Here is a 27,499-nt window from a genome sequence, read left to right on the forward strand (position 1 = left end):
TGCGAGGTAAGTCCATTCAAAAGTCTGATGGCAGCAGGGAAGAAACTGTTCTTGAGTCAGTTGATATGTGACCTCAGACTTTTGTATCTTTTTCCCGATGGAAGAAGGTGGAAGAGAGAATGTCCGGGGTGCGTGGGGTCCTTAACTATGCTGGCTGTTGTGCCGAGACTGTGTGGAGTTTGCACATTCTCCTCGTGTCTGCGTGGGTTTCCTCCGGGTGCTCTGGTTTCCTCCCACAGTCCAAAGATGTGCGGGTTAGGTTGATTGGCCATGCTAAAAAATTGCCCCTTAGTGTCCTGAGATGTGTAGGTTAGAGGGATTAGTGGGTAAAATATGGGGGTAGGGCCTGGGTGGGATTGTGGTCGGTGCAGACTCGATGGGCTGAATGGCCTCTTTCTGTACTGTAGGGTTTCTATGATTTCTATGAGACAGCGGGAAGTGTAGACAGAGTCAATGGATGGGAGGCTGGTTTGTGTGGTGGACTGGGCTATGTTTACAACCCTTTGTAGTTTCTTGGGCAGAGCAGGAGCCCATACCAAGCTGTGATGCAACCAGAAAGAATGTTTTCTACGGTGCATCTGTAAAAGTTGGCTAGAGTCGTAGCTGAATTTCCTCAGCCTCCTGAGAAAGTAGAGGCGTTGGTGGGCTTTCTTAACTTTGAGGTCGGCATGGGGGGATTAGGACAGATTGTTGGTGATCTGGACAACTGGAAACCTGAAGTCCTCGACCAGTCCAAAGATGTGTGGGCTAGGTTGATTGGCCATGCTAAATTAATCCTCGTGTCAGGGGATTAGCAGGGTAAATGTGTGGGGTTACAGGAATAGGGCCTGGGTGGGATGTGGTTGGTACAGACTCAATGGGCCGAATGGCCTCCTCTGTACTGTGGGGATTCTATGTTTCCATTCTATGATTCCCACTTCCTCCCCCCTGCTAAGTTTAACGCAGAGGAATGGCACGAAGGGTGGGATTTTGTGTAGTCTCCCCTCTTCCCCCACCTCCCATGGCCTGTTTGTGTAACGGCGGAGGTGGCCCACATTGGCTGGCATCAGAATCTTCCACTCCCGCTGATGCCAACAGCTTTATCCATAGCTGGCACCCTCTGCCACTGCGGGACGCGCCATGAGGGGTGGGGGGGGCGGGGGTGCCACCATCAATGGGGCCAGAAGATCCCACCAGTGGGAAGGGTGGAAAATTTCACCCTAAGTGGTGAAGTTTGCTGTAGAGCAGGGGCAGACAGGATGGGCCAAACGGCCTCCTTCTGCATAGAGTCATAGAGGTTTACAGCATGGAAACAGGCCCTTCGGCCCTACTTGTCCATGCCGCCCTTTTTTTTAACAACCTAGTCCCAATTGCCCGTATTTGGCCCATATCCCTCTATACCCATCTTACCCATGTAACTTCTAAATGCTTTTTAAAAGACAAAATTGTATCCGCCTCTACTACTGTCTCTGGCAGCTCGTTCCAGACACTCACCACCCTCTGTGAGAAAAAATTTGCCCCTCTGGACACTTTTGTACCTCTCCCCTCTCACCTTAAACCTATGCCCTCTAGTTTTAGACTCCCCTACCTTTGGGAAAAGATATGAACTATCTCGCTGATCTATGCCCCTCATTATTTTATAGACCTCTATAAGATCACCCTTCAGCCTCCCACGCTCCAGGGAAAAAACGTCCTGGTCTATCCAACCTCTCCTTATAACTCACCTCAAGAACGATGTGGTTCTGTGAAGTTGTTAAGCTGGCACTGGCTGCTGTCCGTCCCTTGAGTGAACACTTTGTGAGGAGCGAACGTTAATGGAACGATGCCCGCGCGATGAGCCGGCACCTTCACAGCAGATGGAGCAGGTGTAGCTGCGATCATTGGGGTGGTGATTAAGTTTGTTTTTCTTATTCTTACGAAGCAGAAATGTCAGGAGAACAATTTAAATCTGTACTACCTTCCTCGTCCAAGGCAGAAAACGCAGCAGGAATTGATGAGGGAGGGTAGTTTATTGTGGAAGAGAAAGATATTCGTGATCAGAGTGCTTGATACGTCCTCAAACAGCACAATTGTGAGTCAACCTGGGGAGACATCTCGATGAGCAATCAGAAATGTTACCTGGTGTTGGACACTCTCTGTAAAAACAATTCAATTCCGTCAATGGTTTGTAACATTCTTGTTTTCCCTCCTCCAGAGCTCGCTAGCCTGATCGACGATGGAAAGGTTCCTCTTCTCTCTGCTCCTGCTCAGCCTGGCCGTCAAGGCCCAGATTTGCCCCAACCGCTGCATCTGCCAGAACCTGTCCCCGTCCCTCGCCATCCTCTGTGCCAAAACCGGCCTTCTCTTCGTGCCTCCCTTCATCAACAGGAAGACCGTGGAGCTTCGCCTGACCGATAACTTCATCACCACCGTCAAGAGGAAGGACTTTGCGAACATGACCAGCCTGGTCCACCTCACCTTGTCTCGGAACACCATCAGCCAGATCATGCCGCTGACCTTTGGTGACCTGCGTGGACTGCGGGCTTTACACCTGGACAGTAACAGGCTGACTAAACTCGTAAACGACCACCTGAAAGGTCTGGTGAACCTGCGGCACTTAATCCTGAACAATAATCAGCTCAGCCACATTGCGGAAGGATCCTTCAACGACTTTATCACCTGTCTGGAAGACCTGGACATGTCCTACAATAACTTGGAGCAATTTCCTTGGGAGGCCATTGCCAAAATGGTCAACTTGAACACTCTGACCTTGGATCACAATCTAATTGACCACATTGAAGAGGGGACCTTCTCTGTTCTTCACAAGTTGGCCAGATTGGACATGACGTCTAACAGATTGCATAAGCTTCCACCTGATCCCCTTTTCTTAAGGACTCAACTATTGGTCAATTCCAAAGGCGCCCAATATTTCTCGTTGGTGCTTAGTTTTGGTGGAAATCCTCTACACTGCAACTGTGAGTTGCTATGGCTACGACGCCTGACGAGGGAGGATGACTTGGAGACATGTGCGTCGCCGCCTCATTTGATGGGAAAATATTTCTGGTCAATCTCCGAGGACGAGTTTGTCTGTGAACCTCCTCTCATAACGAGGCTTCATTCAACCAAGGTGTTTGTCATGGAAGGACAAAGCGTGACCTTGAAGTGTAAAGCGGTCGGGGATCCGGACCCCTCTATTCTCTGGAGCTCGCCAGAGGGGAAGCTGGTTTCCAACACGTCCCGGACCACATTGCATGACAATGGCACCTTGGACATCCTGATCACCACCCTCAAGGACAGCGGCGTGTTCACCTGCATCGCCTCCAACGCGGCCGGAGAGTCGACGAACAACGTCACCATTGGGATCATCCCCCTCCCTCACCTCGTCAACTTAACCAGCCACGTGAAGGAGTCGGCCCCTGGCTCCTCGGATATCACCACCTCCACCAAATCTGGATCCCCCTCCAACAGCACTGACACCAAGAGCTTACAGGATAAGAAGGTGGTGGCCACTGAACTGAGCACGACATCAGCCCTCATCCGCTGGCCCTCCCAACGCCCCATCCCTGGGATCCGCATGTACCAAATTCAGTACAACAGCTCCACCGATGACACACTTGTGTACAGGTAAATCCTCACCTTAAAACTTCCTCAACAACTTCAATTCTAACTTGGTCAAAAAAAAATCAAACTGCGAACAGAATCAATAATGGGTTCATCTGCTTTTCTTAGTGTTGGTTTGGGGAAGAATATTGACCTGGAACCATAGAACCATAGAGTCTCCACAGTGCAGAAAGAGGCCATTCGGCCCATCAACTCTGCACCAACTCTCCGACAGAGCATCTTACCCAGCTCCCCCCCGCAACCTCTCCTTATCTTATCACTGTAACCCCATGCATTTACTAGGGTCAATCCACCTAATCTGCACAGGGAGTGGGGAGAATGTGGGACTCGCTCTCACAGGGGGTGGGGAGAATGTGGGACTCGCTCCCACAGGGGGTGGGGAGAATGTGGGACTCGCTCCCACAGGGGGTGGGGAGAATGTGGGACTCGCACCCACAGGGGGTGGGGAGAATGTGGGTCTCGCTCCCATGAGGAGTGGGGAGAATGTGGCACTCGCTCCCACAGGGAGTGGGGAGAATGTGGGACTCGCTCCCACAGGGAGTGGGGAGAATGTGGTACTCACTCCCACGGGGTGTGGGGAGAATGCGGAACTCGCTCCCACAGGGAGAGGGAGAATGAGGAACTCGCTCCCACGGGGTGTGGGGAGAATGTGGGACTCGCTCCCACAGAGGAGTGGGGAGAATGTGGGACTCGCTCCCACAGGGAGTGGGGAGAATGTGGGACTCTCTCCCACGGGGTGTGGGGAGAATGCGGAACTCGCTCCCACAGAGGAGTGGGGAGAATGTGGGACTCTCTCCCACGGGGTGTGGGGAGAATGTGGAATTCGCTGGGTTGAATAGTTACGATACATTTAAGGGGGGAGCTGGGTAAACACATGAGGGAGAAAGGATTGATGAATTTGGGGATCGAGTGAAACCAGGTTGGACGGGAGGGGGCTCGTGTGGAACATAAACACCAGCACGGAGCAGATGGCCCAAACGGCCTGTTTCTCTGCTGCAATATTTATGTCGATAATTCCTTTTTAAAGGCATGGGAAGCAATTGATTCAAACAGGAGCTGGTGTTGCTGTGACTGCAAGGTGCTGTCCAGATATTTCACCCAATGTGCTGAGATGCTGGAGTGAAAATGCCCCACTTGCTGTTTGAATAAAGGCGTCACCTTGAATAACGCACTCCGGGGGGCGGGGGGGTGGGGGGAGGGGCACAGCAATGAGCCCCGTTGGGGTTCTTTGCTACCAACATTCTGCAACATCGTCCCTGCCTCACAGACCCCGATGAAATGACCGGATCTGCTGAAAGGCTTGCTGGGAAATGGACGTCTGCAACCCCAGGATGAGGTCCTGAGCTAGGCTAGGGCATGATGTCCCCCTCATGTTCTGATAGCCTGCCACTCCTCACTGCTTCGGCTAACCTGGTCATAGAATCATAGAATCCCTACAGTGCAGAAGGTGGCCATTCAGCCCATCCAGTCTGCACTGACCACAATCCCACCCAGGCCCTATTCCCGTAACCCCACATATTTACCCTGCCAATCCCCCTGACGCTAGGGTCAATTTTAGCATGGTCAATCCACCCGGGTCCCTGGCGCTGTGATGTAGCAGTACTGACCACTGTGGCACCGTGCCACTGATGAAGCAGTTGCCTTAGACAAGCATGTTGAGGCTATGGCGTAGTGGTATCGTCACTGGACTAATAATCCAGGGACCTGGGTAATGTTCCTGGGATCCGGGTTCGAATCCCAGCATGGCTGATGGTGAAATTTGAATTCAGCAAAAAACTTGGAATTGAAAGTCTAATAATGACCATTGTCGTAAAAACCCATCTGGCTGGGATAGCACGGTGGCACAGTGATTAGCACTGCTGCCTCACAGCGCCAAGGACCTGGGTTCGATTCCCGGCTTGGGTCACTGTCTGTGTGGAGGCTGCACGTTCTCCCCGTGACTGCGTGGGTTTCCTCCGGGTGCTCCGGTTCCCTCCCACATTCTGAAAGACATGCTGGTTAGAACAAAGAACAAAGAACAAAGAACAGTACAGCACAGGAAACAGGCCCTTCGGCCCTCCAAGCCTGTGCCGCTCCTTGGTCCAACTAGACCAATCGTTTGTATCCCTCCATTCCCAGGCTGCTCATGTGACTATCCAGGTAAGTCTTAAACGATGTCAGTGTGCCTGCCTCCACCACCCTACTTGGCAGCGCATTCCAGGCCCCCACCACCCTCTGTGTAAAAAACATCCCTCTAATATCTGAGTTATACTTCGCCCCTCTCACCTTGAGCCCGTGACCCCTCGTGATCGTCACTTCTGATCTGGGAAAAAGCTTCCCACCGTTCACCCTATCTATCCCCTTCATAATCTTGTACACCTCTATTAGATCTCCCCTCATTCTCCATCTTTCCAGGGAGAACAACCCCAGTTTACCCAATCTCTCCTCATAGCTAAGACCCTCCATACCAGGCAACATCCTGGTAAACCTTCTCTGCACTCTCTCTAAAGCCTCCACGTCCTTCTGGTAGTGCGGCGACCAGATCTGGACGCAGTATTCCAAATGTGGCCTAACCAGTGTTCTATACAGCTGCATCATCAGACTCCAGGGAGGTGGGGTGCGAGTGTGGCGACTAGGGGAATTTCACAGTAACTTCATTGCAGTGTTAATATAAGCCAACTTGTGACATGAATAAACTTATAAAATAATGCTCTTTAGGGAGGGAAATCTGCAGTCTTTAACTGCTCTGGCCTACACGTGACTCCAGGCCCACAGCAATGTGCTCAGGGATGGGCACCAAATGCTGGTCCAGTCAGCAACACCCACATCCCGTAAATAAATTTAAAAAAAATCTTCAATGAACTGTTTAATTCTTTAGCTGGAGGGATTTAATGGGGTTTTTGATTTGATTTGATTTGGTTTATTCTTGTCACATGTATTAACATACAGTGAAAAGTATTGTTTCTTGCACGCTATACAGACAAAGCATACCATTCATAGAGAAGGAAAGGAGAGAGTGCAGAATGTAGTGTTACAGTCATAGCTAGGGTGTAGAGAAAGATCAACTTAGTGTGAGGTAAGTCCATTCAAAAGTCTGACGGCAGCAGGGAAGATGCTGTTGGTGGCAGAGGGGGTGGGGGGGGCCGGGGGGGGAAGGGGGAGGGGAGAGTGGGGAGGGGAGTGGGGGGAGGGAGGTGGGGAGGGGGGAGGGGAGAGGGGGAGGGGAGAGGGGGGAGTGGAGAGGGGGAGTGGGGGGAGGGAAGTGGGGAGGGGGGTGGGGAGAGGGGGGAGTGGAGAGGGGGAGTGGGGGGAGGGAAGTGGGGAGGGGGGTGGGGAGAGGGGGGAGTGGAGAGGGGGAGTGGGGGGAAGGTGGTGGGGGGAGGGGGTTGGGGGGGAGGGTGGTGGTGGGGGGTAGGGAGGTAGGGGGAGGGGAGAGGGGGAGGGGAGAGGAGGAGTGGGGGATGGGAGTGGGGGGAGGGTGGTGGGGAGGGGGGGTGGGGAGAGCGGGGAGTGGAGGGGGGAATGGGGGGAGGGTGGTGGGGGGAGGGGGTTGGGGGGGAGGGTGGTGGTGGGGGGTAGGGAGGTAGGGGGAGGGGAGAGGGGGAGGGGAGAGGGGGAGTGGGGGATGGGAGTGGGGGGAGGGTGGTGGGGAGGGGGGGTGGGGAGAGCGGGGAGTGGAGAGGGGGAATGGGGGGAGGATGGTGGGGGGAGGGGGTTGGGGGGGAGGGTGGTGGTGGGGGGTAGGGAGGTGGGGGGAGGGGGGAGGGGAGAGGGGGAGTGGGGGATGGGAGTGGGGGGAGGGTGGTGGGGGGAGGGGGGTGTTGGGGTGCAGGGTAAGAGAATTCTCCATTTTGAGCGTGCGCCTCTTTCGCCTCGCAACCCTTTTCTCCGCGATGCTACAGTGATGTCCCGTCTGGTTGTGTGTACTGTACAGCGCTATTCTGGGGCCTCTGACTGGAGTGGGTTAATGAAAAGAATAGGCAGTCAGTGCCACAGTTTAATTACAACCAGGGTTAACCACCTTGCTGCCACTCCGCTGTTGCTAACATCCTTTATTCCTTGAGACCCGACGCGCCGCAGGTGCAGACCGGTCTTCCCATGGTTCCTATTTCTGGGAACTAATATCTGGAAAATCAATTGGCCCTTTCATCGGTTTTACTGGTTCATTTGTTCCCTGTTCCTCCGGAGTTGGAGTGTGGCTCAGAATTCCAAATGTGATGGATTGCAGGGGGGGGGGGTGGTGGGGTGGGGGTGCGGGGGGATCAATACTTTTCTATTCCCATTGCTGAAGTGCCTCATTAGAAACTGCCCTCGGTCTAATTGCACAGGTTCATAGAAGGGTTAGGTTGGCTGATCCCAGCAGCCAGCCCATTTATACAGCCGTCACGGATATTATGTCCTTTACTACACTGAATTTCTATAACACATGCAGAGGAATCACAGACTGGCATGGCCCAAGCACCGAGACCATAAGACCATAGGAATTGGGCCATTCGGCCCATCGAGTCTGCCCCGCAAATCAATCATGGCTGTTATTTTTCTCATCCCCATTCTCCTGCCTTTTCCCCATAACCCCTGATCCCCTTATTAATCAAGAACCTATCTATCTCTGTCTTAAATACACTCAATGAGCCGGCCTCCACTGTGGCAAAGAGTTCCACAGATTCACCACCCTCTGGCTGAAGAAATTCCTCCTCATCTCTGTTTTAAAGGATCGTCCCTTTAGCCTGAGGTTGTGCCCTCTGGTTCTAGTTTTTCCTACTCGTGGAACATCCTCTCCACGTCCACTCTATCCAGGCCTCGCAGTATCCTGTAAGTTTTAATTAGATCCCCCCTCATCCTTCTAAACTTCATCGAGTACAGACCCAGAGTCCTCAACCGCTCCTCATATGACAAACCCTTAATTCCTGGGGTCATTCTTGTGAACCTTCTCTGGACCCCCTCCAAGGCCAGCACATCCTTTCTCAGATATGGGGCCCAAAACTGCTCACAAATGGGGTCTGACCAGAGCCTTATACAGCCTCAGAAGTACATCCCTGCTCTTGTATACTAGCCCTCTCGAATGGACATTACTGTAGGACATTAATGGATTTCTCACTGTGCCAGTCACGGTTGGAATTGGAATTCCATTTTTTCTTCATTCTTTCACGGGTTGTGAGCGTCGCTGGCCAGCATTTATTGCCCATCCCTAATTGCCCCTTGAACTGGCTCATCAGACTGTTTCAGAGGATGTATATGAGCCAGCCACGTTGCTGAGGGTCTGAAACCAGACCGGGTAAGGACGGCAGATACCTTTCTCGAGAGGAAGCAGATGGGTTTTTATGGCAATCAGCAAAGGGTTTGTGGTAATTCTTTGCCATCTACCGTGGTAGGATTGAATCTCGATCCCCAGAACATGACCCGAGGTTTCTGGATTGCCAGTCTAGCGATTCTGCCCCTGTAGAATCCTCCCCCAAATTTAGGATTTACCCAAAGTAGGCTAGAGTTGGTTTTTGGGGTCCGGGAGACCAAGTTACTAAATTGTGACGTAAGCTGGAATAATTGTGCTCAGTTCTAGGCATGGCACTTCTAAAAAAGGTAAATTGGCCAATTGGCGGCACGATGGCACAGTGGTTAGCACTGCTGCCTCGCAGGACCAGGGTTCTGGGTTCGATTCCAGCCTCGGGTCACTGTCTGTGTTGAGTTTGCACATTCTCCCCGTGTCTGCGTGGGTTTCCTCCGGGTGCTCCGGTTTCCTCCCACACACCAAAGATGGGTAGGTCGATGGGGAGGCGATGGCCTGGTGGTGTTATCACCAGACTATTAATCCAGAAGCTCACCTTATATTCTGGGTACCCGGGTTCGAATCCCGTCACGGCAGATGGTGGAATCTGAATTCAATAAAAAATATCTGGTATTAAGAATCTACTGATGACATGAAACCATTGTCGATTGTCAGAAAAATCCATCTGGTTCACTAATGTCCTTTAGGGAAGGAAATCTGCCATCCTTACCCGGTCTGGCCTACATGAGACTTCAGAGCCAGAGCAATGCGGTTGACTCTCAACTGCCCTCTGAACAAGGGCAACTAGGGATGGGCAATAAATGCTGGCCCAGCCAGCGACGCCCATGTCCCACGAATGAATGAAAGAAAGGTTATGTGGAGTGGCCATGCTGATTAGTGTCAGGGGGGGTTAGTAGGGGTTATGAGGATAGGGCCTGGGTGGGATTGTTGTTGGTGCAGGCTGGATGGGCCAAATGGCCCCCATCTACGCTGTAGGGATTCTATGATATGGTTTATGGACCGGGTGCAGGAAGGTGGGATTAGAAGGGGCACCTGGGTGTCCTCAGACTGGCATGGAAAAGATGGGCTGAAAGGCCTCCTTCTGCATTGTAACTTTGTTGTGGTTCTATGGTTCTAAGTAAGGCGTGCAGTCCAGATACACCACATTGATACCCCAGTTCCAAAGGGCCAGGTTTTGAGGAGAGATTGTGGGGCGATTCTCCCATCTCCCGGGAGACTCTAGTGGAATCCTTTGCGGGGGTCATCGGGCTGGCCAGCAATCGGGAGACCCGCACTGGGGGCCACTGCGCATGTGTCAGTCTCGGCGCTGACAGATCGGCGCACGCGCAGTGGCCCGCTCAGCGCTGTGCTGCCGGCCTCACCAGCGGAAATAGGCCCCACCACCTGGTTTTCAGCGTGATTCACACTCGGGCACTCTGCAGCACACAGAGTGTGGGAGATTCATTCTGAAACTCCCGCTGAAAAATCTAGCGGAATTTACTCCAGTTTTTACGCGAATTAGAATGTTTTTGGGAGAATCGCCCCCTCTATAAACGAAGGTTGCACTCTCTGGAATATCGAAGCTGAAAAGAGAATCCGATTGAGGCTTTGGGATGGTGAACGGACCTGGTCGGGCAGATCGAGGGAGACGACTCCCACTGGTGGGTGGGCAAGAGCTGTTCTTGAGTCGGTTGGGACGTGATCTCAGAATTTTGTATCTTTTTCCTGACGGAAGAAGATGGAACAGAGAATGTTTGGTAGCTCCTATTCTTTCCGAGGGTACGAAGGGATAATTAAATCAAACAGAGTAGATGGAGTTAGACGCAAGTGAGCAATGATCATAGACTCACAGAATCCCTGCAGTGCAGAAGGAGGCCATTCGGCCCATCAAGCCTGCACCGACTCCCTGAAAGAGCACCTTACGTAGACCCACCCCTCCATCTCCATAACCCCATGCATTTAGCATGGCCAATCAACCTAGCCTACGAATGTTTGGACACAAAAGGGCAATTTAAAATGACCAATCCCCCTAACCTACACATCTTTTGACACTAAGGGGCAATTTAGCATGGCCAATCCACCTAACCTACACATCTTTGGACACAAAGGGGCAATTTATAATGGCCAATCCCCCAAACCTACACATCTTTGGACACTAAGGGGCAACTTAGCATGGCCAATCCACCTAACCTGCACATCTTTGGACACTAAGGGGGAATTTAGAATGGCCAATCCACCTAACCTGCACATCTTTGGACACTAAGGGGCAATTTAGCATGGCCAATCCACCTAACCTGCACATCTTTGGAATCTGGGAGGAAACCAGAGCACCCGGAGGAAACCCACGCAGACACGGGGAAACTCGACACAGACAGTGACCCAAGGCCGGAATTGAATCTGGGTCCCTGGCGCTGTGAGACAGCAGTGCTAACCACTGTGCCACCTTGTCAGTTTAAATGATCTCAAGGAATGAAAGAATGGGCTTGAGGGGCTGAATGTACTCCTCCTGTTGCTGCGTACTTCAATAATAATTGTTCCCCAAGATGTGTTTCAGATCTACTTACCTGGTCAATATATCCTCTCTAAAGTGCAGTACCGAGGTCTCTGCACAGTAAGTCCAGTTTGCATCATGATTTGTGTGAAGTTTCAGATAAAGCGAAATATTTATTTTGTGTGAAGCCTCAACTGAAACAAAAACATTAAATTTAACTGCCGGTTTATTTCCAAATTATATGTGAGGACAGAGATACTGTTATAACCTCAGCAAGAACATCAATGCTGAGAAAGTTAAAATACGTTTGCTGCCAATAAGGGTTTTATGGATTCTCAGCGTAGATCCATTAACATGAAGAGGGCGCCATCACGAAAGATCAATCAATCAAACCAGAAAACTTGCTTTCGAGATGTTTGCAAAGTCTTACGTTTTACACCTTGGAATCATTGGGGAACTCGGAATTTCTATTCCAACATCAGCAAGTAACCACTTCTGGTTTGATGGTAATGTTTACAGGAAATTGCTGTGCATATTCTTGAATCCCAAAAAACGCCAGTACGTCGGGGTGGAATATCAATACAGGAGAATCCATAGAATCCAGACCAGTGCAGAAGGAGGCTTTTCAGCCCATCGAGTCGGCACTGACCCTCCAAAAGTCCATGCCCTCATCCTATCCCTGTATACCAGTGCATTTATCATGGCCGTTTCAGCGAACCTATACATCTTGGGACAAAGGGGCAATTTAGCATGGCCAATCCACCGAATCGCTTCTCGGCCTTTTGGCTAAGATCAAGTGTAGTACGGACAGGCTGCACTTGGTTGAGGTCATTAGGTTACATTTAAGCTTCATTTGAAGCAATTTTTAGAAGCGGCATCTCGGCCTTTTGGCTAAGATGCAAATGAGATCAAACCTTGGAGGAGGAGGACTTGCACCTACTCCAATCAGCTTGGCTCATGTAGATCAGGCCCAAGACAGGAGTGGAGTCTTGTCAGCTTGGATTGGGAATGTCTCAACTTGTTGAGACTCTGAATTGGACTTGATTTGATTGAATTGGAATTTTTTTTTAAATCCACCGAATCTACACATATTTGGACACCAAGGGGCAATTTAGCATGGCCAATCCACCTAACTCACACATCTTTGGACATTAAGGGGCAATTTAGCAAGGCCAATCCACCTAACCGACACATCTTTGGACACTAAGGGACAATTTAGTATGGCCAATCCCCCGAACTTACACATCTTTGGACACTAAGGAGCAATTTAGCATGGTCAATCCACCTAACCCGCACATCTTTGAACTTTGTGAGGACCCGGAGGAAACCCACGCAGACACGGGGAGAATATGCAGACCCCACACAGACAGTGACCCAAGCCGGGAAGCGAACCCGGGTCCCTGGCGCTGTGAGGCAGTGGTGCTAACCACTGTGCCACCGTGAGAGATTTCCTGAGTATTCTCCGAATGGTTTGACAGCACTTCAGTGACAAAGCGAAAATAGCTTTTCACTTGGATAATGGAGTAAAGAATTGCCTACAAGACTAATTGCAATGTGTTGTCTTCCTCATTTAAAGTAGTCTTGAAGACAGCTTTAACAAATGCCAGCGCGTTGACCAAATATTTATAAAGCGGAGATTCAAGACTCATTAGCGGAGGTGGAGTAAAGGAAGCTTTGTCCACACTCAAATTGTGCTGGGGACACTCAATGTTAATGTTCATGGATTTAGCAGTCCAAAGATGGCATAGAAACGCATAGATCTTCCCGATGCCCCTCTCGTACCATCTATTATCATAGGTTAGGCGCCGCACTCAGTCGATGGGCATACGAGCAACAACTAATCAGCTATTTCAGTGTCTGAAAGTTCATGGCATTGATTCATAGTTGCCCTGTGTGATTACACTGAGAGTGATCAATGCCAATACTCAAATCGCCAATCCAATTTGCACTTGGGGAAATCCACATAATGAAACAGCCGTGATTTATGGATTGTCCCTCTGCTCCCTGATTGGATCATTTAGATCGGCACTTGGCTGCCCCACTGCCATCAATCAAACTAAAAATTAATCCAACAAAAGTGCCGTCTTTTTAAATAAATGCCTAAATCGTAAATAAAGCAAAGGAAACTTATTAAATTAAATGATTTTGTTCTCCTTGCTGCTTCCAGTCCTCCGCAGAATGAACATTCCATTATAACTCTTTCTATCGGAAGATATGTGATTGGCGGTCAAATAAATTATTTGCATTTATCCAGCTCTGTTCACACCCCCTGGGCTTCTCATAATATTTTACAGCAATTGAGTACTTGGGATGGCATGGTGGCACAGTGGGTTAGCACTGCTGCCTCACAGCGCCAGGGACCCAGGTTCGATTCCCGGCTCGGGTCACTGTCTGTATGGAGTCTGCACGTTCTCCCCGTGTCTGCGTGGGTTTCTTCTGGGTGCTCCAATTTCCTCCCACACTCCAAAGCTATGCTGGTTAGGGTGCATTTGCCATGCTAAATTCTCCCTCGGTGTACCCAAACAGGCACCGGAGTGTGGCGACTAGGGGATTTTCACAGCAATTTCATTGCAGTGTTAATGTAAGCCTTACTTGTGACCAATAAATAAAGTCAAAAAAAGATCCCACAAGTGGCAGAGTGATTAAGGGATAAATGTGAGTTCAGAGACGAGGGAAATCTCCCCAACTCCTCCCTCGAAAGACCATCCATGGGATGTTTCACCTTCAGCTGAGAGAACAGGCAGCACTGACCTGGCTTTATCCTCTCAAAGGCAGAACTACTAACACTGTGGCACTCCCCCACTACTGACCCTCTGACAGTGCGGCACTCCCCCACTACTGACCCTCTGACAGTGCGGCACTCCCCCACTACTGACCCTCTGACAGTGCGGCACTCCCTCAGCACTGACCCTCTGACAGTGCGGCACTCGCTCAGTACTGACCCTCTGACACTGTGGCACTCCCCCACTACTGACACTCTGACAGTGCGGCACTCCCTCAGCACTGACCCTCTGACAGTGCGGCACTCGCTCAGTACTGACTCTCTCACAGTGCGGCACTCGCTCAGTACTGACCCTCTCACAGTGCGGCACTCCCTCAGCACTGACCCTCTGACAGTGCGGCACTCCCTCAGCACTGACCCTCTGACAGTGCGGCACTCCCTCAGTACTGACCCTCTGACAGTGCGGCACTCCCTCAGCACTGACCCTCTGACAATGCAGCACTCCCTCAGCACTGACCCTCTGACAGTGCGGCACTCGCTCAGTACTGACTCTCTCACAGTGCGGCACTCCCTAAGTACTGACCCTCTGACAGTGCGGCACTCCCGCAGCACTGACCCTCTGACAGTGCAGCACTCCCTCAGTACTGACCCTCTGACAGTGCAGCACTCCCTCAGCACTGACCCTCTGACAGTGCAGCACTCCCTCAGTACTGACCCTCTGACAGTGCGGCACTCCCTCAGCGCTGACCCTCTGACAGTGCGACACTCCCTCAGTACTGACCCTCTGACAGTGCAGCACTCCCTCAGCACTGACACTCTGACAGTGTGGCACTCCCTCAGCACTGACCCTCTGACAGTGCAGCACTCTCTCAGCACTGACCCTCTGACAGTGCGGCACTCCCTCAGCACTGACCCTCTGACAGTGCAGCACTCCCTCAGTACCGACCCTCTGACAGTGCAGCACTCCCTCAGCACTGACCCTCTGACAGTGCGGCACTCCCTCAGCACTGACCCTCTGACAGTGCAGCACTCTCTCAGCACTGACCCTCTGACAGTGCGGCACTCCCTCAGTACCGACCCTCTGACAGTGCAGCACTCCCTCAGTACTGACCCTCTGACAGTGCGGCACTCCCTCAGCACTGACCCTCTGACAGTGCAGCACTCCCTCAGTACCGACCCTCTGACAGTGCAGCACTCCCTCAGCACTGACACTCTGACAGTGTGGCACTCCCTCAGCACTGACCCTCTGACAGTGTGGCACTCCCTCAGTACCGACCCTCTGACAGTGCGGCACTCCCTCAGCACTGACCCTCTGACAGTGCGGCACTCGCTCAGTACTGACTCTCTCACAGTGCGGCACTCCCTCAGTACTAACCCTCTGACAGTGCGGCACTCCCACAGTACTGACCCTCTGACAGTGCGGCACTCCCTCAGCACTGACCCTCTGACAGTGCAGCACTCCCTCAGTACTGACCCTCTGACAGTGCAGCACTCCCTCAGCACTGACCCTCTGACAGTGCAGCACTCCCTCAGTACTGACCCTCTGACAGTGCGGCACTCCCTCAGCGCTGACCCTCTGACAGTGCGGCACTCCCTCAGTACTGACCCTCTGACAGTGCAGCACTCCCTCAGCACTGACACTCTGACAGTGTGGCACTCCCTCAGCACTGACCCTCTGACAGTGCAGCACTCTCTCAGCACTGACCCTCTGACAGTGCGGCACTCCCTCAGCACTGACCCTCTGACAGTGCAGCATTCCATCAGTACTGACCCACTGACAGTGCAGCACTCCCTCAGCACTGACCCTCTGACAGTGCGGCACTCCCTCAGCACTGACCCTCTGACAGTGCAGCACTCCCTCAGTACCGACCCTCTGACAGTGCAGCACTCCCTCAGCACTGACCCTCTGACAGTGCGGCACTCCCTCAGCACTGACCCTCTGACAGTGCAGCACTCTCTCAGCACTGACCCTCTGACAGTGCGGCACTCCCTCAGCACTGACCCTCTGACAGTGCGGCACTCCCTCAGTACTGACCCACTGACAGTGCAGCACTCCCTCAGCACTGACCCTCTGACAGTGCGGCACTCCCTCAGTACCGACCCTCTGACAGTGCAGCACTCCCTCAGTACTGACCCTCTGACAGTGCGGCACTCCCTCAGCTCTGACCCTCTGACAGTGCAGCACTCCCTCAGTACCGACCCTCTGACAGTGCAGCACTCCCTCAGCACTGACACTCTGACAGTGTGGCACTCCCTCAGCACTGACCCTCTGACAGTGCGGCACTCCCTCAGCACTGACCCTCTGACAGTGCAGCATTCCATCAGTACTGACCCACTGACAGTGCAGCACTCCCTCAGTACTGACCCTCTGACAGTGCGGCACTCCCTGAGTACTGACCCTCTGACAGTGCGGCACTCCCTGAGTACTGACCCTCTGACAGTGCAGCACTCCCTCAGCACTGACCCTCTGACAGTGCGGCACTCCCTCAGCACTGACCCTCTGACAGTGCGGCACTCCCTCAGCACTGACCCTCTGACAGTGCGGCGCTCCCTCAGCACTGACCCTCTGACAGTGCGGCGCTCCCTCAGTACTGACCCTCTGACAGTGCGGCACTCCCTCAGCACTGACCCTCTGACAGTGCGGCACTCCCTCAGCACTGACCCTCTGACAGTGCGGCACTCCCTCAGCACTGACCCTCTGACAGTGCGGCGCTCCCTCAGCACTGACCCTCTGACAGTGCGGCGCTCCCTCAGCACTGACCCTCTGACAGTGCGGCACTCCCTCAGCACTGACCCTCTGACAGTGCGGCACTCCCTCAGCACTGACCCTCTGACAGTGCGGCACTCCCTCAGTACTGACCCTCTGACAGTGCGGCACTCCCTCAGCACTGACCCTCTGACAGTGCGGCACTCCCTCAGCACTGACCCTCTGACAGTGCGGCACTCCCTGAGTACTGACCCTCTGACAGTGCGGCACTCCCTGAGTACTGACCCTCTGACGGTGCGGCACTCCCTCAGCACTGTATTGAAGTGTTAGCCTGGATTTCTGAGCTCAAGTCTGTTTTGAGTGAGATTTGCACCCTTTACTTAGAGACAAGTATGTTTCCCACTGAGCCGATCCTTTGCCGCACACTGCCTCACTATCAGGCTTTAACTAATTTACATTTCTTCTTCCTGAGTCCATTCTTTAGTTGGGGAATTGGAAAATAAGACCATAAGATCGTCAGACACAGGAGCAGAATTAGGCCACTCGGCCCATCGAGTCTGCTCCGCCATTTAATCATGGCCGGAGATGCTGCTTCTAGCCACTGGTCAGTTGGTGCCCGCATGTTAGATGGTGCTGTATGTGGGTGAGGGGGTGAGGACGGCACTCGAGTATGAAGCATTGAGTGGAGAGGAAGCTGCCAACACATGACGTCTGGGCTCACGCGCGCAGCTCAGGCGAGGCACATGGAGGATGGTCACTGTTCATTAACCCAGATAGTGGAGAGAGCTCTCAGAATGGAAGAACTAATTCAAACAGGAAAAAAGTCATTCCAATTGAAAGGGAAATAATGATTTGCTATTTCCAATTTGGCCTGGGGTATGAAATGGAAAGGTGCATTTATCAGCTGGGTGGTGAAGCGAGTTTCACATCTTTCACACTGCGGTCCATCCTTCCGTTTCCAACATTTCATCTCTCTCTCTGACGGCGAGTTATCTCCCAAAACAATTCTCAACATTTGCAACACAAAACTGCCCAAATTCAATGCAGATGGATTCTGTCCCTATCTCGTTCCTTACCTGTCCTGGGAGTGTTTGATGGGGACAGTGTAGAGGGAGCTTTACTCTGTATCTAACCCCATGCTGTACCTGTCCTGGGAGTGTTTGATGGGGACAGTGTAGAAGGAGCTTTACTCTGTATCTAACCCCGTGCTGAACCTGTCCTGGGAGTGACGGGGAAACGATTAAGCCAAATAAAGTGTGAAGAGTTTTCAGGGAGTGGTCACTGGTCCTTTCTCTACAATCTTGTTGGAACACGGGGCTGGGATGGTCACCGCCTCTGCTTACCCCTCACTCGGCATCCTTCAGAGGATATGACTCCCAGAGAGGTGGGGTGAGGGGGGGTTCTAATTTGCTCCCTTCTTTAAAATCTCCTCCTGGCATTGAAAACCGGAATGCGTCGCGGCACTCGGAGCGCGATCCTGGAACTTAAAGTCATCCCTGAGCCTCTGTAACAGTAACCGCTCCATATCCCAGTGCTAACAATTCTCACCTCCATCAGCACCAAGCAGTCATAAATGTCAGCTTCTGTCTAGCGGAGAATTCAGTTATCATCTTTTTATGTCGAATCATCAGGAATGAATGATGCTCTTGGCATTTCCTAGCTGTGTGTTGCCGCTGTACAAAAACCTTGCGTTTGCAAACCGATACACCTCACTGTCTCTGCCTTCCGATGACCTTCAGCGGGACTGAGAATAAGTGGCAAGCGTAATCAAAATATTAGGTGGACCCTGAGTCTCACCCAGGCCTGACAATACCTCCCTTTGTGTTCCTGCAACGCTTTGTCTCCGTCAGACATCTAGGCCTGACGAGATAGCGACAGCACGGGGGAAAAAATGGGCTGAATAGCCTCTGAGAGAGACATTAATTCTTTGTGCAGCCGTTGCTCGGTCAGCAACATGGTCGACAAATAATTTATGGGCAAAATGCCTCTCACTGAAGCCCTGATAATTTAAATACAGTCTGACTTTTATTGCCTGGTGCAGGCGCACACTGCACCAACTCTCCTGCGATTTGTGAATTCATTCGTCAGCTGATTATTCGTGCAGTTCGCCACGCTTTATTCCTGCTTTTGTTGCTTGATGTTTGGGAGTTCCCAGGGCCTGGTTGTGATTTTCCTTTTGTGTTCCACGTTCTTCAGAACCCTAAATATTTTGGAAAGCACCGTTGGGGCATTATTTTATTCATTCCTGGGACGTGGGCATCACAGGCTGGGACAACATCCTTTGTCCATCCCTAATTGCCTTGAACTAAGGTCGTGAATGTAGCCCAATCCATCACGTAAACCAACCCATCATCCATTGACTCTGTCTACACTTCCCGCTGCCTCGGGAAAGCAGCCAGCATGATCAAGGAGGGACGGCACGGTGGCGCAGTGGCTAGCGCAGCTGCCTCACAGCGCCAGGGACCCGGGTTCGATTCCCGGCTTGGGTCACTGTCTGTGTGGAGTCTGCACATTTTCCCCGTGTCTGCGTGGGTTTCCTCCGGGTGCTCCGGTTTCCTCCCACACTCCAAAGATGTGCGGGTTAGGTTGATTGGACATGCTAAATTAACCTTGGTGCCCCAGGATGTGATGGGTTTGTGGGATTAGCAGGGTAACTCAGCAGAGATAGGGTCGAGGTGGGATTGTGGTCGGTGCAGACTCGATGGGCCAAATGGCCTCGATCTGCACTGGAGGGTTTCTATGATTCTATGAATCTTCTAAGGACCCCACACATCCCAAACATTCTCTCTTCCAACTTCTTCCGTTGGGAAAAAGATACAAAGTCTGAGGTCACGTACCATCCAACTCAAGAACAGCTTCTTCCCTGCTGCTGTCAGACTTTTGAACGGACCTACCTCGCATTAAATTGATCTTTCTCTACATCCCAGCTATGACTGTAACACTACATTTTGCACCGTCTCATTTCCTTCTCTATGAATGGTATGCTTTGTCTGTATAGCGTGCAAGAAACAATACTTTTCACTGTATCCCAATACATGTGACAATAATAAACCAAATCAAATCAAACTGAGTTTCTTCCTCGGCCATTTCAGAGGACAGTTGAGAGTCAACATTACTGTGGCTCTGGAGCCTAACATATTGCGACATCTTGTGGCACAATGGCACAGTGGTTAGCACTGCTGCCTCGCAGTGCCAGGGACCCGGGTTCGATTCCCGGCTCGGGTCACTGTCTGTGTGGAATTTGCACGTTCTCCCCGTGTCTGCGTGGGTTTCCTCCGGGTGCTCCGGTTTCCTCCCACAGTCCAAAGATGGGCGGGTTAGATTGATTAGCCATGCTAAATTGCCCCTTAGTGTCAGGGGTAAAATCTGTGGGGTCACGGAAATAGGGCCTGGGTGGGATTGTGGTCAGTGCAGACGTGATGGGCCAAATGGCCTCCTTCTGCACTGTAGGAATTCTATGATTTAGGCCAGACCAGGAGAGGATGGCAGATTCACTCCCCTGCAGGATTTCCCAGAGTTGAAATGCCTAACACAAGAGGACGTGCACTGAAGGTGAGAGAGGGAAAGTTTAAAGGAGATGTTAGGGACGAGTTTTTTCACACAGAGAATTAGGTGTCTGGAACACGCTGCCAAGGGTGGTCGTGGAGCCAGATATGATAGGGATGTTTAAGGGGCGTTTAGATAAGCACATGTATGTGCAAAAAATATCACAGAATCATAGAAACCCTACATGCAGAAAGAGGCCATTCAGCCCATCGAGCCTGCACTGACAACAATCCCACACAGGCCCTATCCCCATAATCCCACATATTTACCCTGCTAATCCCTCTAATCTACACATCCTGGGACACTAAGGGCCAATTTACCATGGCCAATCCACCTAACCCGCACATCTTTGGACTGTGGGAACAAACTCCCGCAGACACAGGGAGAACATGCAAACTCCATACAGACCCAAGCCGGGAATCGAACCCGGGTCCCTAGAGTTATGAGGCAGCAGTGCTAACCACTGTGCCACCGTGCCACCTGGCAAATGCAAAAAGGAATATGCTGGTTGATGTGAAGAGTAATGAAGGAAGGTAATCAGTCCCATGGAAAAACAGAAAGAGAATGCCGGATAAACTCCCAGAAATAAATAAACCCCAAAACTGATACAATTGCCAGGAATAATAATTTTTCAACCATGGCCGGCACGGTGGCACAATGGTTAGCCTCACAGCACCAGGGACCCAGGTTCAATTCCAGCCTTGGATGACTGTCTATGTGAAGTCTGCACGTTCTCCCCATGTCTGCGTGGGTTTCCTCTGGGTGCTCCGGTTTCCTCCTACACTCCAAAGAAGTGTAGGTTAGTTGGATTGGCCATGCTAAATTGCCTCTCAGTCTTCAGAGATATGTAGATTAGGTGGATTGGCCCTGGTAAATTGCCCCTTTGTGTCCCAAGATGTGTAGGTTAGGTGGACTGGCCATGGTAAAGTGCCCCCTTGTGTCCCAAGATGTGTAGGTTAGGTGGATTGGCCATGCTAAATTGCCCTTTTGTGTCCCAAGATGTGTAGGTTAGGTGGATTAGCCATGCTAAATTGCCCCTTTGCATCCCAAGATGTGTAGGTTAGGTGGATTGGCCATGCTAAATTGCCCCTTAGTCTCCAGAGATGTGTAGGTTAGGTGGATTAGCCATGGTAAATTGCCCCTTTGTTGCAAGATGTGCAGGGTTGAGGAATTAACGAGGGAGACGTGTGGGGTTACAGAGAAAGGGCCTGGTCTGTTGGAGTGATGGTGCAGACTTGATGGGCTGAATGGCCTCCTGCCGCACTGCAGGGATTCTATGATTCTAAGAGGAGGGAGACTGGCCTGATGAGATATCCTATTCCGAGAAACATTGCAGTGATTCCGTTCCAAAGCAATATGACTCGGATAATGAAATGAACCCATCAAAAAGCTGTTACATTGCTTTAACTGCCTTGAATCATATCACACTCAGTGTTTCAGGAGGAAGCCCTGGTACCTACATGGCAGCATCCCCAAATAAAGGTTCAGACACAATCGCACAGGTTGAGTGAAGCCTAAAGACATTTTCACCCATCACTTTCAAAGCTCTGATGATGAGATCACACTGCAATGATTTCAGAACTGTATACTTGTACAGTACAAAAGCTACGGACTCTGCACCCAATATAGATTTTCAAAAGGATTTCTGGGCAATCTGTTAGGTCAGATTTCTCTCTTTCTCGTGCAGTCAGTAGCAGCAGTGTGTACCATCTACAAGATGCACTGCAGCAATTCACCAAAGATCCTTAGACAGCACCTTCCAAACCCACGACCACTTCCACCCAGGAGGACAAGGGCAGCAGATACATGGGAACACCACCACCTGCAAGCTCCCCTCCGAGTCACTCACCATCCTGACTTGGGAACATATCGCCATTCCTTCGCAATCGCTGGGTCAAAATCCTGGGATTCCCACGGTGGCACAGTGGTTAGCACTGCTGCCTCACAGCAGCAGGGACCCAGGTTCGATTCCCGGCTTGGGCCACTGCCTGTGTGGAGTTTGCACATTATCCCCTCGTCTGCGTGGGTTTCCTCCGGGTGCTCCGGTTTCCTCCCACACTCCAAAGATGTGCGGGTTAGGTGCATTGGCCATGCTAAATTTCCCCTTAGTGTCCTGGGGTGCATTGGTCAGAGGGATGAGCGGGGTAAATGTGTTTTACTTTGACTTTTGACATTCATTCAATAGTGCAAAGAAACCAGCGGTGAAATAACTCCTCAGAGGCCGTTGTCTCTTCACCAGATTCCCTTTATTTACAAACTCTATTTCATTCATAGAGTGCTTCAGGAACGTGGTCAGAGTCTGGAGTGCCAGAAGACCTGACACTCCCAGCTTACGTTACACATGAGACTCTCTGGTTGGGCGGGCAATTAATGGCAATCAGGGAGCTCATACTCCAAGAGGCCCAACCCCCCTGGGCCTCGCTGAAGTCATAGAGTCATAGAGGTTTACAGCACGGAAACAGGCACTTGGGCCCAACTTGTCCATGCCACCCTTTTTTTAAAAAACCCTTAAGCTAATCCCAATTGCCCGCATTTGGCCCATATCCCTCTATACCCATCGTATCCATGTAACAATCTAAATGCTTTTTAAAAGACAAAATTGTACCTGCCTCTACTACTGCCTCTGGCAGCTTGTTCCAGGCACTCACTACCCTCTGTGTGAAAAAATTGCCCCTCTGGACACTTTTGTATCTCTCCCCTCTCATCTTAAACCTTTGCCCTCTAGTTTTAGACTCCCCTACCTTTAGGAAAGATATTGACTATCTACCTTGTCTATGCCCCTCATTATTTTATAGACCTCTATAAGTCACCCCTCAGCCTTCTACACTCCAGAGGGAAAAGTCCCAGTCCATTCAGCCTCTCCTTATAACTCAAACCATCAAGTCCCGGTAGCATCCTAGTCAATCTTTTCTGCACTCTTTCTAGTTTAAGTCGTTACACAGCGGTTGGGAATCCTGACTGATACTCCCCCCCCTCCTGGACCAGAGAGTGCTCTGACCAATTGTAGTTTACCTGCCACCATCTTGGCGGCACAGTGGTTAGCTCTGCTGCCTCACAGCGCCAGGGACCCGGGTTCGATTCACGGCTTGGGTCACTGCCTGTGTGGAGTTTGCACGTTCTCCCCGTGTCTGCATGGGTTTCCTCCGGGTGTTCGTTTCCTCCCATAGTCCAAAGATGTACAGGTTAGGTGGATTGGCCCTGCTAAATTGCCCCTCAGTGTCAGGGGCACTAGCTGGGGTAAATGCATGGGGTTATGGGGATAGGGCTTGGGTGGGATTGTTGACGGTGCAGGCTCGATGGGCCGGATGGCCTCCTTCTGCACTGTAGGGATTCTATGACTCTATCTTGACTGACATCAAGTTATGGATTTACAATCCAGTTTCAGTCGAGCTATGAGTCTCCACAGTTTGCAGCTCTGAAGGAAGATCCAAGTAAATCCAGCTGAATTCAAAATGACTTGTGAATTGCATTGGGTGGAATTTCACCGTCCCGCTTGCCACAGCAATTGTCGCGGGCGGAACAGGGACCATGCAAGACCTGTTGACCCTGGGCGGGATCTTCTGGTCTCGGGGTGAGGACGGCCAGAAAATCCCGCCTAATGATTGGTACAATATGGGAAATGCTTCCAAAAGAGAAAATGCTGGAAAATCTCGGCAGGTCTGGCAGCATATGTAAGGAGAGAAAAGAGCTGATGTTTCGAGTCCAGGTGACCCTTTGTCAAAGCTAAAAGGCAGAGAAAGTGGGTGATATTTATACTACAGGGGGAGGGAATGAAAGATGAGTCATAGCCATGGAAACCAGGGGAAAAGGCTGCTAATGGCAGCCCATAGAGAGAATAAAGGGTGTGAATGGCCAACTGGCAGAGAAGCTGAAATTAGAAGGTAAACTATGACAGATGAAGATGTGGGGGAAGAGGGGAATGGGTGGGAGAGAGGGAAAATTGAGAAAAATGGGGGGAAAGGGGAAGCAAATGTGAGGTAATGCATTTTGGAAGGTCTAATACAGATAGGAAATATACAGTAAATGGCAGAACCCTTAGGAGTATTGATAGGCAAAGGGATCTGGGTGTACAGGTACACAGGTCACTGAAAGTGACAACGCAGGTGGAGAAGGTAGTCAAGAAGGCATACGGCATGCTTGCCTTCATCGGCCGGGGTATTGAGTTTAAAAATTGGCAAGGCATGTTGCAGTTTTATAGAACCTTAGTGAGGCCGCACTTGGAATATAGTGTTCAATTCTGGTCGCCACACTACCAGAAGGATGTCGAGGCTGTGGAGAGGGTACAGAAAGGATTTACCAGGATGTTGCCTGGTATGGAGGGCATTAGCTATGAGGAGAGGTTTGAGAAACTTGGTTTGTTCTCACTGGAGCGACGGAGGTTGAGGGGAGACCTGATAGAAGTCTACAAGATTATGAGAGGCATGGACAGAGTGGATAGTCAGAAGCTTTTTCCCAGGGTGGAAGAGTCAATTACTAGGGAGCAGAGGTTTAAGGTGTGAGGGGAAAGGTTTGAAAGAGATGTACGAGGTAGATTTTTTACACAGAGAGTGCCTGGAACTCGTTGCCGGGGGAGGTAGTGGAAGCGGATACGGTAGTGACTTTTAAGGGCATCTTGACAAGTACATGAATGAGATGGGAATAGAGGGATATAGTCCCCGGAAGCGTAGGGGGTTTTAGTTCAGTCGGGGCAGCATGGTCGGTGCAGGCTTGGAGGGCCGAAGGGTCTGTTCCTGTGCTGTAATTTTCTTTGTTCTTTGTTCAAATGGGGAGAAAAGGTAAGGAAAGAGGGATGAAATATGGGGAAAGTGGGGGGCGGGGGGAAGAAAAGTGAAGAAAGACAATAAAGAAATAAAAGGTTGAGAACCGTTAAAAATTAAATAAAATGAAAACAAAGGGGGGAATTGTATCCTTGTCAGTGACATACTATTTACTAATTTAAGTGTCTTGTATCTTTCAGAATGATTCCGTCTGCAAGCAAAACCTTCTTGGTGAATGACCTAGCTCCTGGCAGGGACTATGACCTGTGTATTTTGGCTGTCTACGATGACGGAATCACTTCGATGACTGGGACTAGGGTGGTGGGCTGCGTCCAATTCACTACAGAACAGGAGTATACCCAGTGTCATTCAGTGCACACCCAGTTCCTTGGTGGGACCATGATCATCATCATTGGAGGGATCATTGTGGCCTCCGTGCTGGTCTTCATCATCATCCTTATGATCAGGTATAAGGTCTACAATAACACTGGAGAACACAAGACTGTTGTGAGCAACATGTGCTCACAGACCAACGGGGGTCAGAACGGAGGGATGACTCGCTCCAGCTCCAAGCTCGCCGAGGGTTCAGGTGAGTCAATTCCAGAGATTTTTTGTGAATCCTCCAAGGGCTCGGTGACTGTGCTATTAAACGTGTCTCGGGAAAAGGGCCATTTACCGCAAACCAGAACTGTGCTGACTGCCGCCACTTTGTCTCAAGCGCAATGCAGGAGGGCAAAGCCAAGCATAGACTCCCAGAAAGAAGCTCAGTTGTCTTCTGAAGAGGGGCAGACAGAAGGGAGCACAACTGACTCCAGTTTGTCCGTGTGTTTGATTAGACCGAGCAAGGGCACTCTACCTCGACGGGAGAAACAATCTAAACTAAGCAATGTATCTGTTCTGCCCTCTGAAATCTCGAGAGCTCACCATAGACACTCGTTTGATGGAGACTATTCTCTGTTCCAGAGTCACAGTTACCCCCGGAGGGCACGGACTAGGATAAATCTGACTGGCAGTGGGCAGAATTTGAACTCTGATGACACTGTTCTGGAAAGCAAGAGAACAACCTTTAGCAGCACCGAATGGATGTTGGAAAGCACCGTGTGAGTCCCAACCTCACTCGCGGGACAGTATCACCAGTCCGCCATTCAATGCGGGGTTAGCATTCGCACAGAGGTAAAACCTTTCGAGGGAGCGAGCAGGGGCAGGAAAACCTCGGGATGTGACCCTTACCATCCGCAGTGGTGCCTTATACGAGCACGATACTGAAACCTTTGGAACGGGAAGGTTCATTGCTGCCAACATCAGTGCCCCGAGGACATGGCACGTTCCGCCAGAGGAGTCCGTCACTTTCTTGGTGTTTTCTTTTCATCCCTCCCGCCAGGTGGTCGCGGGTCTCAGCGATCCGGAGCTTTGTGTTCAATAAAGGTGCATTCCGAATACTTCACACATCACCGGCCGGGAGAGCCAGTCACTGAAAATAAAGCAAATGAGCTCCTGTCATTAACACTCTCATCTCAAAGAAGACGCACACAGCTTTGATGTTTATTGGAATCAAAAAATAAGAAGTGTATAAGCAGAAACTCACGGGAAAAACGAGGAAGGAAAGATTGAAATACGCGGACAGAGTGTCCAACTTTAAAATGACTTCATTTGTAGTATCTGGCTGGTCTGGATAGATTTCTGTGTCAGTGTATGTACAATATCTATATATCTGTCTGGATATCAGTGTACAGATATTTATATGGATATATGTATCTGTATTCTACATTTATATATCGTAAAGAGTTGTGTCACCCATGACTTTTTTTAACCAATGCTGTTGATGAACATGTTTTTATATTAAAAACCTGTGCCATCATCTTGTCTGCTGCTTTTTTTTCCTGCTCTGAGTACGTCTAATACCAGCTGGAAGAGTTTCAGGCAGGGGATGGCCGAGTGGTATAGAATCCTACAGAGCAGAAGGAGGCCATTCGGCCCATCGAGTCTGCACCGACTACAATCCCACCCAGGCCCTATCCGCATAACCCCACGCATTTACTCGAGCTAGTCCCCCTGAGACTAAGGGGCAATTTAGCACGGCCAATCCACCTTAACCCGCACATCTTTGGGCTGTGGGAGGAAACCGGAGCACCCGGAGGAAACCCACGCAGACACGGGGAGAACGTGCAAACTCCACACAGACACTGACCTGAGGCCGGAATTGAACCTGGGTCCCTGGCGCTGTGGAGCAGCAGTGCTAACCACTGTGCTACCGTGCCGCAGGAGGCATATGGCATGCTTGTCTTTATCTTGTTGGGAAGTCTTGTTGAAGTTGTACAAGACATTGGTAAGGCCACACTTGGAATACTGTGTACAGTTCTGATCACCCTATTATAGAAAGGATATTATTAAACTAGAAAGAGCACAGAAAAGATTTACTAGGATGCTACCGGGACTTGATGGTTTGAGTTATAAG

The 27,499-nt window shown here is 50.9% G+C and overlaps 1 protein-coding gene and 1 pseudogene across 2 annotated transcripts; both read left to right on the top strand.

Moving 5' to 3' along the window:
• Positions 1 to 2,173: 2,173 nt before the first annotated feature.
• On the top strand, positions 2,174 to 26,901 carry LOC144511462 (leucine-rich repeat and fibronectin type III domain-containing protein 1-like protein). 2 transcript variants are annotated; one of them, XM_078241842.1, is made up of 3 exons: positions 2,195 to 3,582; positions 25,245 to 25,633; positions 26,008 to 26,119. In XM_078241842.1, the coding sequence occupies exons 1-3, from the start codon at positions 2,195 to 2,197 to the stop codon at positions 26,037 to 26,039; spliced, it is 1,809 nt and encodes a 602-aa protein (XP_078097968.1). In that variant the 3' UTR covers positions 26,040 to 26,119. The 2 variants fall into 2 exon arrangements, with proteins under 2 accessions (XP_078097967.1, XP_078097968.1); XM_078241841.1 differs by having other exon boundaries at positions 2,174 to 3,582; positions 25,245 to 26,901.
• On the top strand, positions 12,079 to 12,231 carry LOC144511592 (U2 spliceosomal RNA; annotated as a pseudogene).
• Positions 26,902 to 27,499: the final 598 nt, after the last annotated feature.

This window comes from Mustelus asterias, chromosome 24 (assembly GCF_964213995.1).
Source record: "Mustelus asterias chromosome 24, sMusAst1.hap1.1, whole genome shotgun sequence".
Taxonomy (NCBI): Eukaryota; Metazoa; Chordata; class Chondrichthyes; order Carcharhiniformes; family Triakidae; genus Mustelus; species Mustelus asterias.

Coding starts and splice junctions, on each gene's coding strand:
- LOC144511462 (XM_078241841.1), top strand. CDS start 2,195: ATGGAAAGGTTCCTCTTCTCTCTGCTCCTGCTCAGCCTGGCCGTCAAG. Junction 3,583..25,244: donor GATGACACACTTGTGTACAG/GTAAATCCTCAC, acceptor TGTATCTTTCAG/AATGATTCCGTCTGCAAGCA.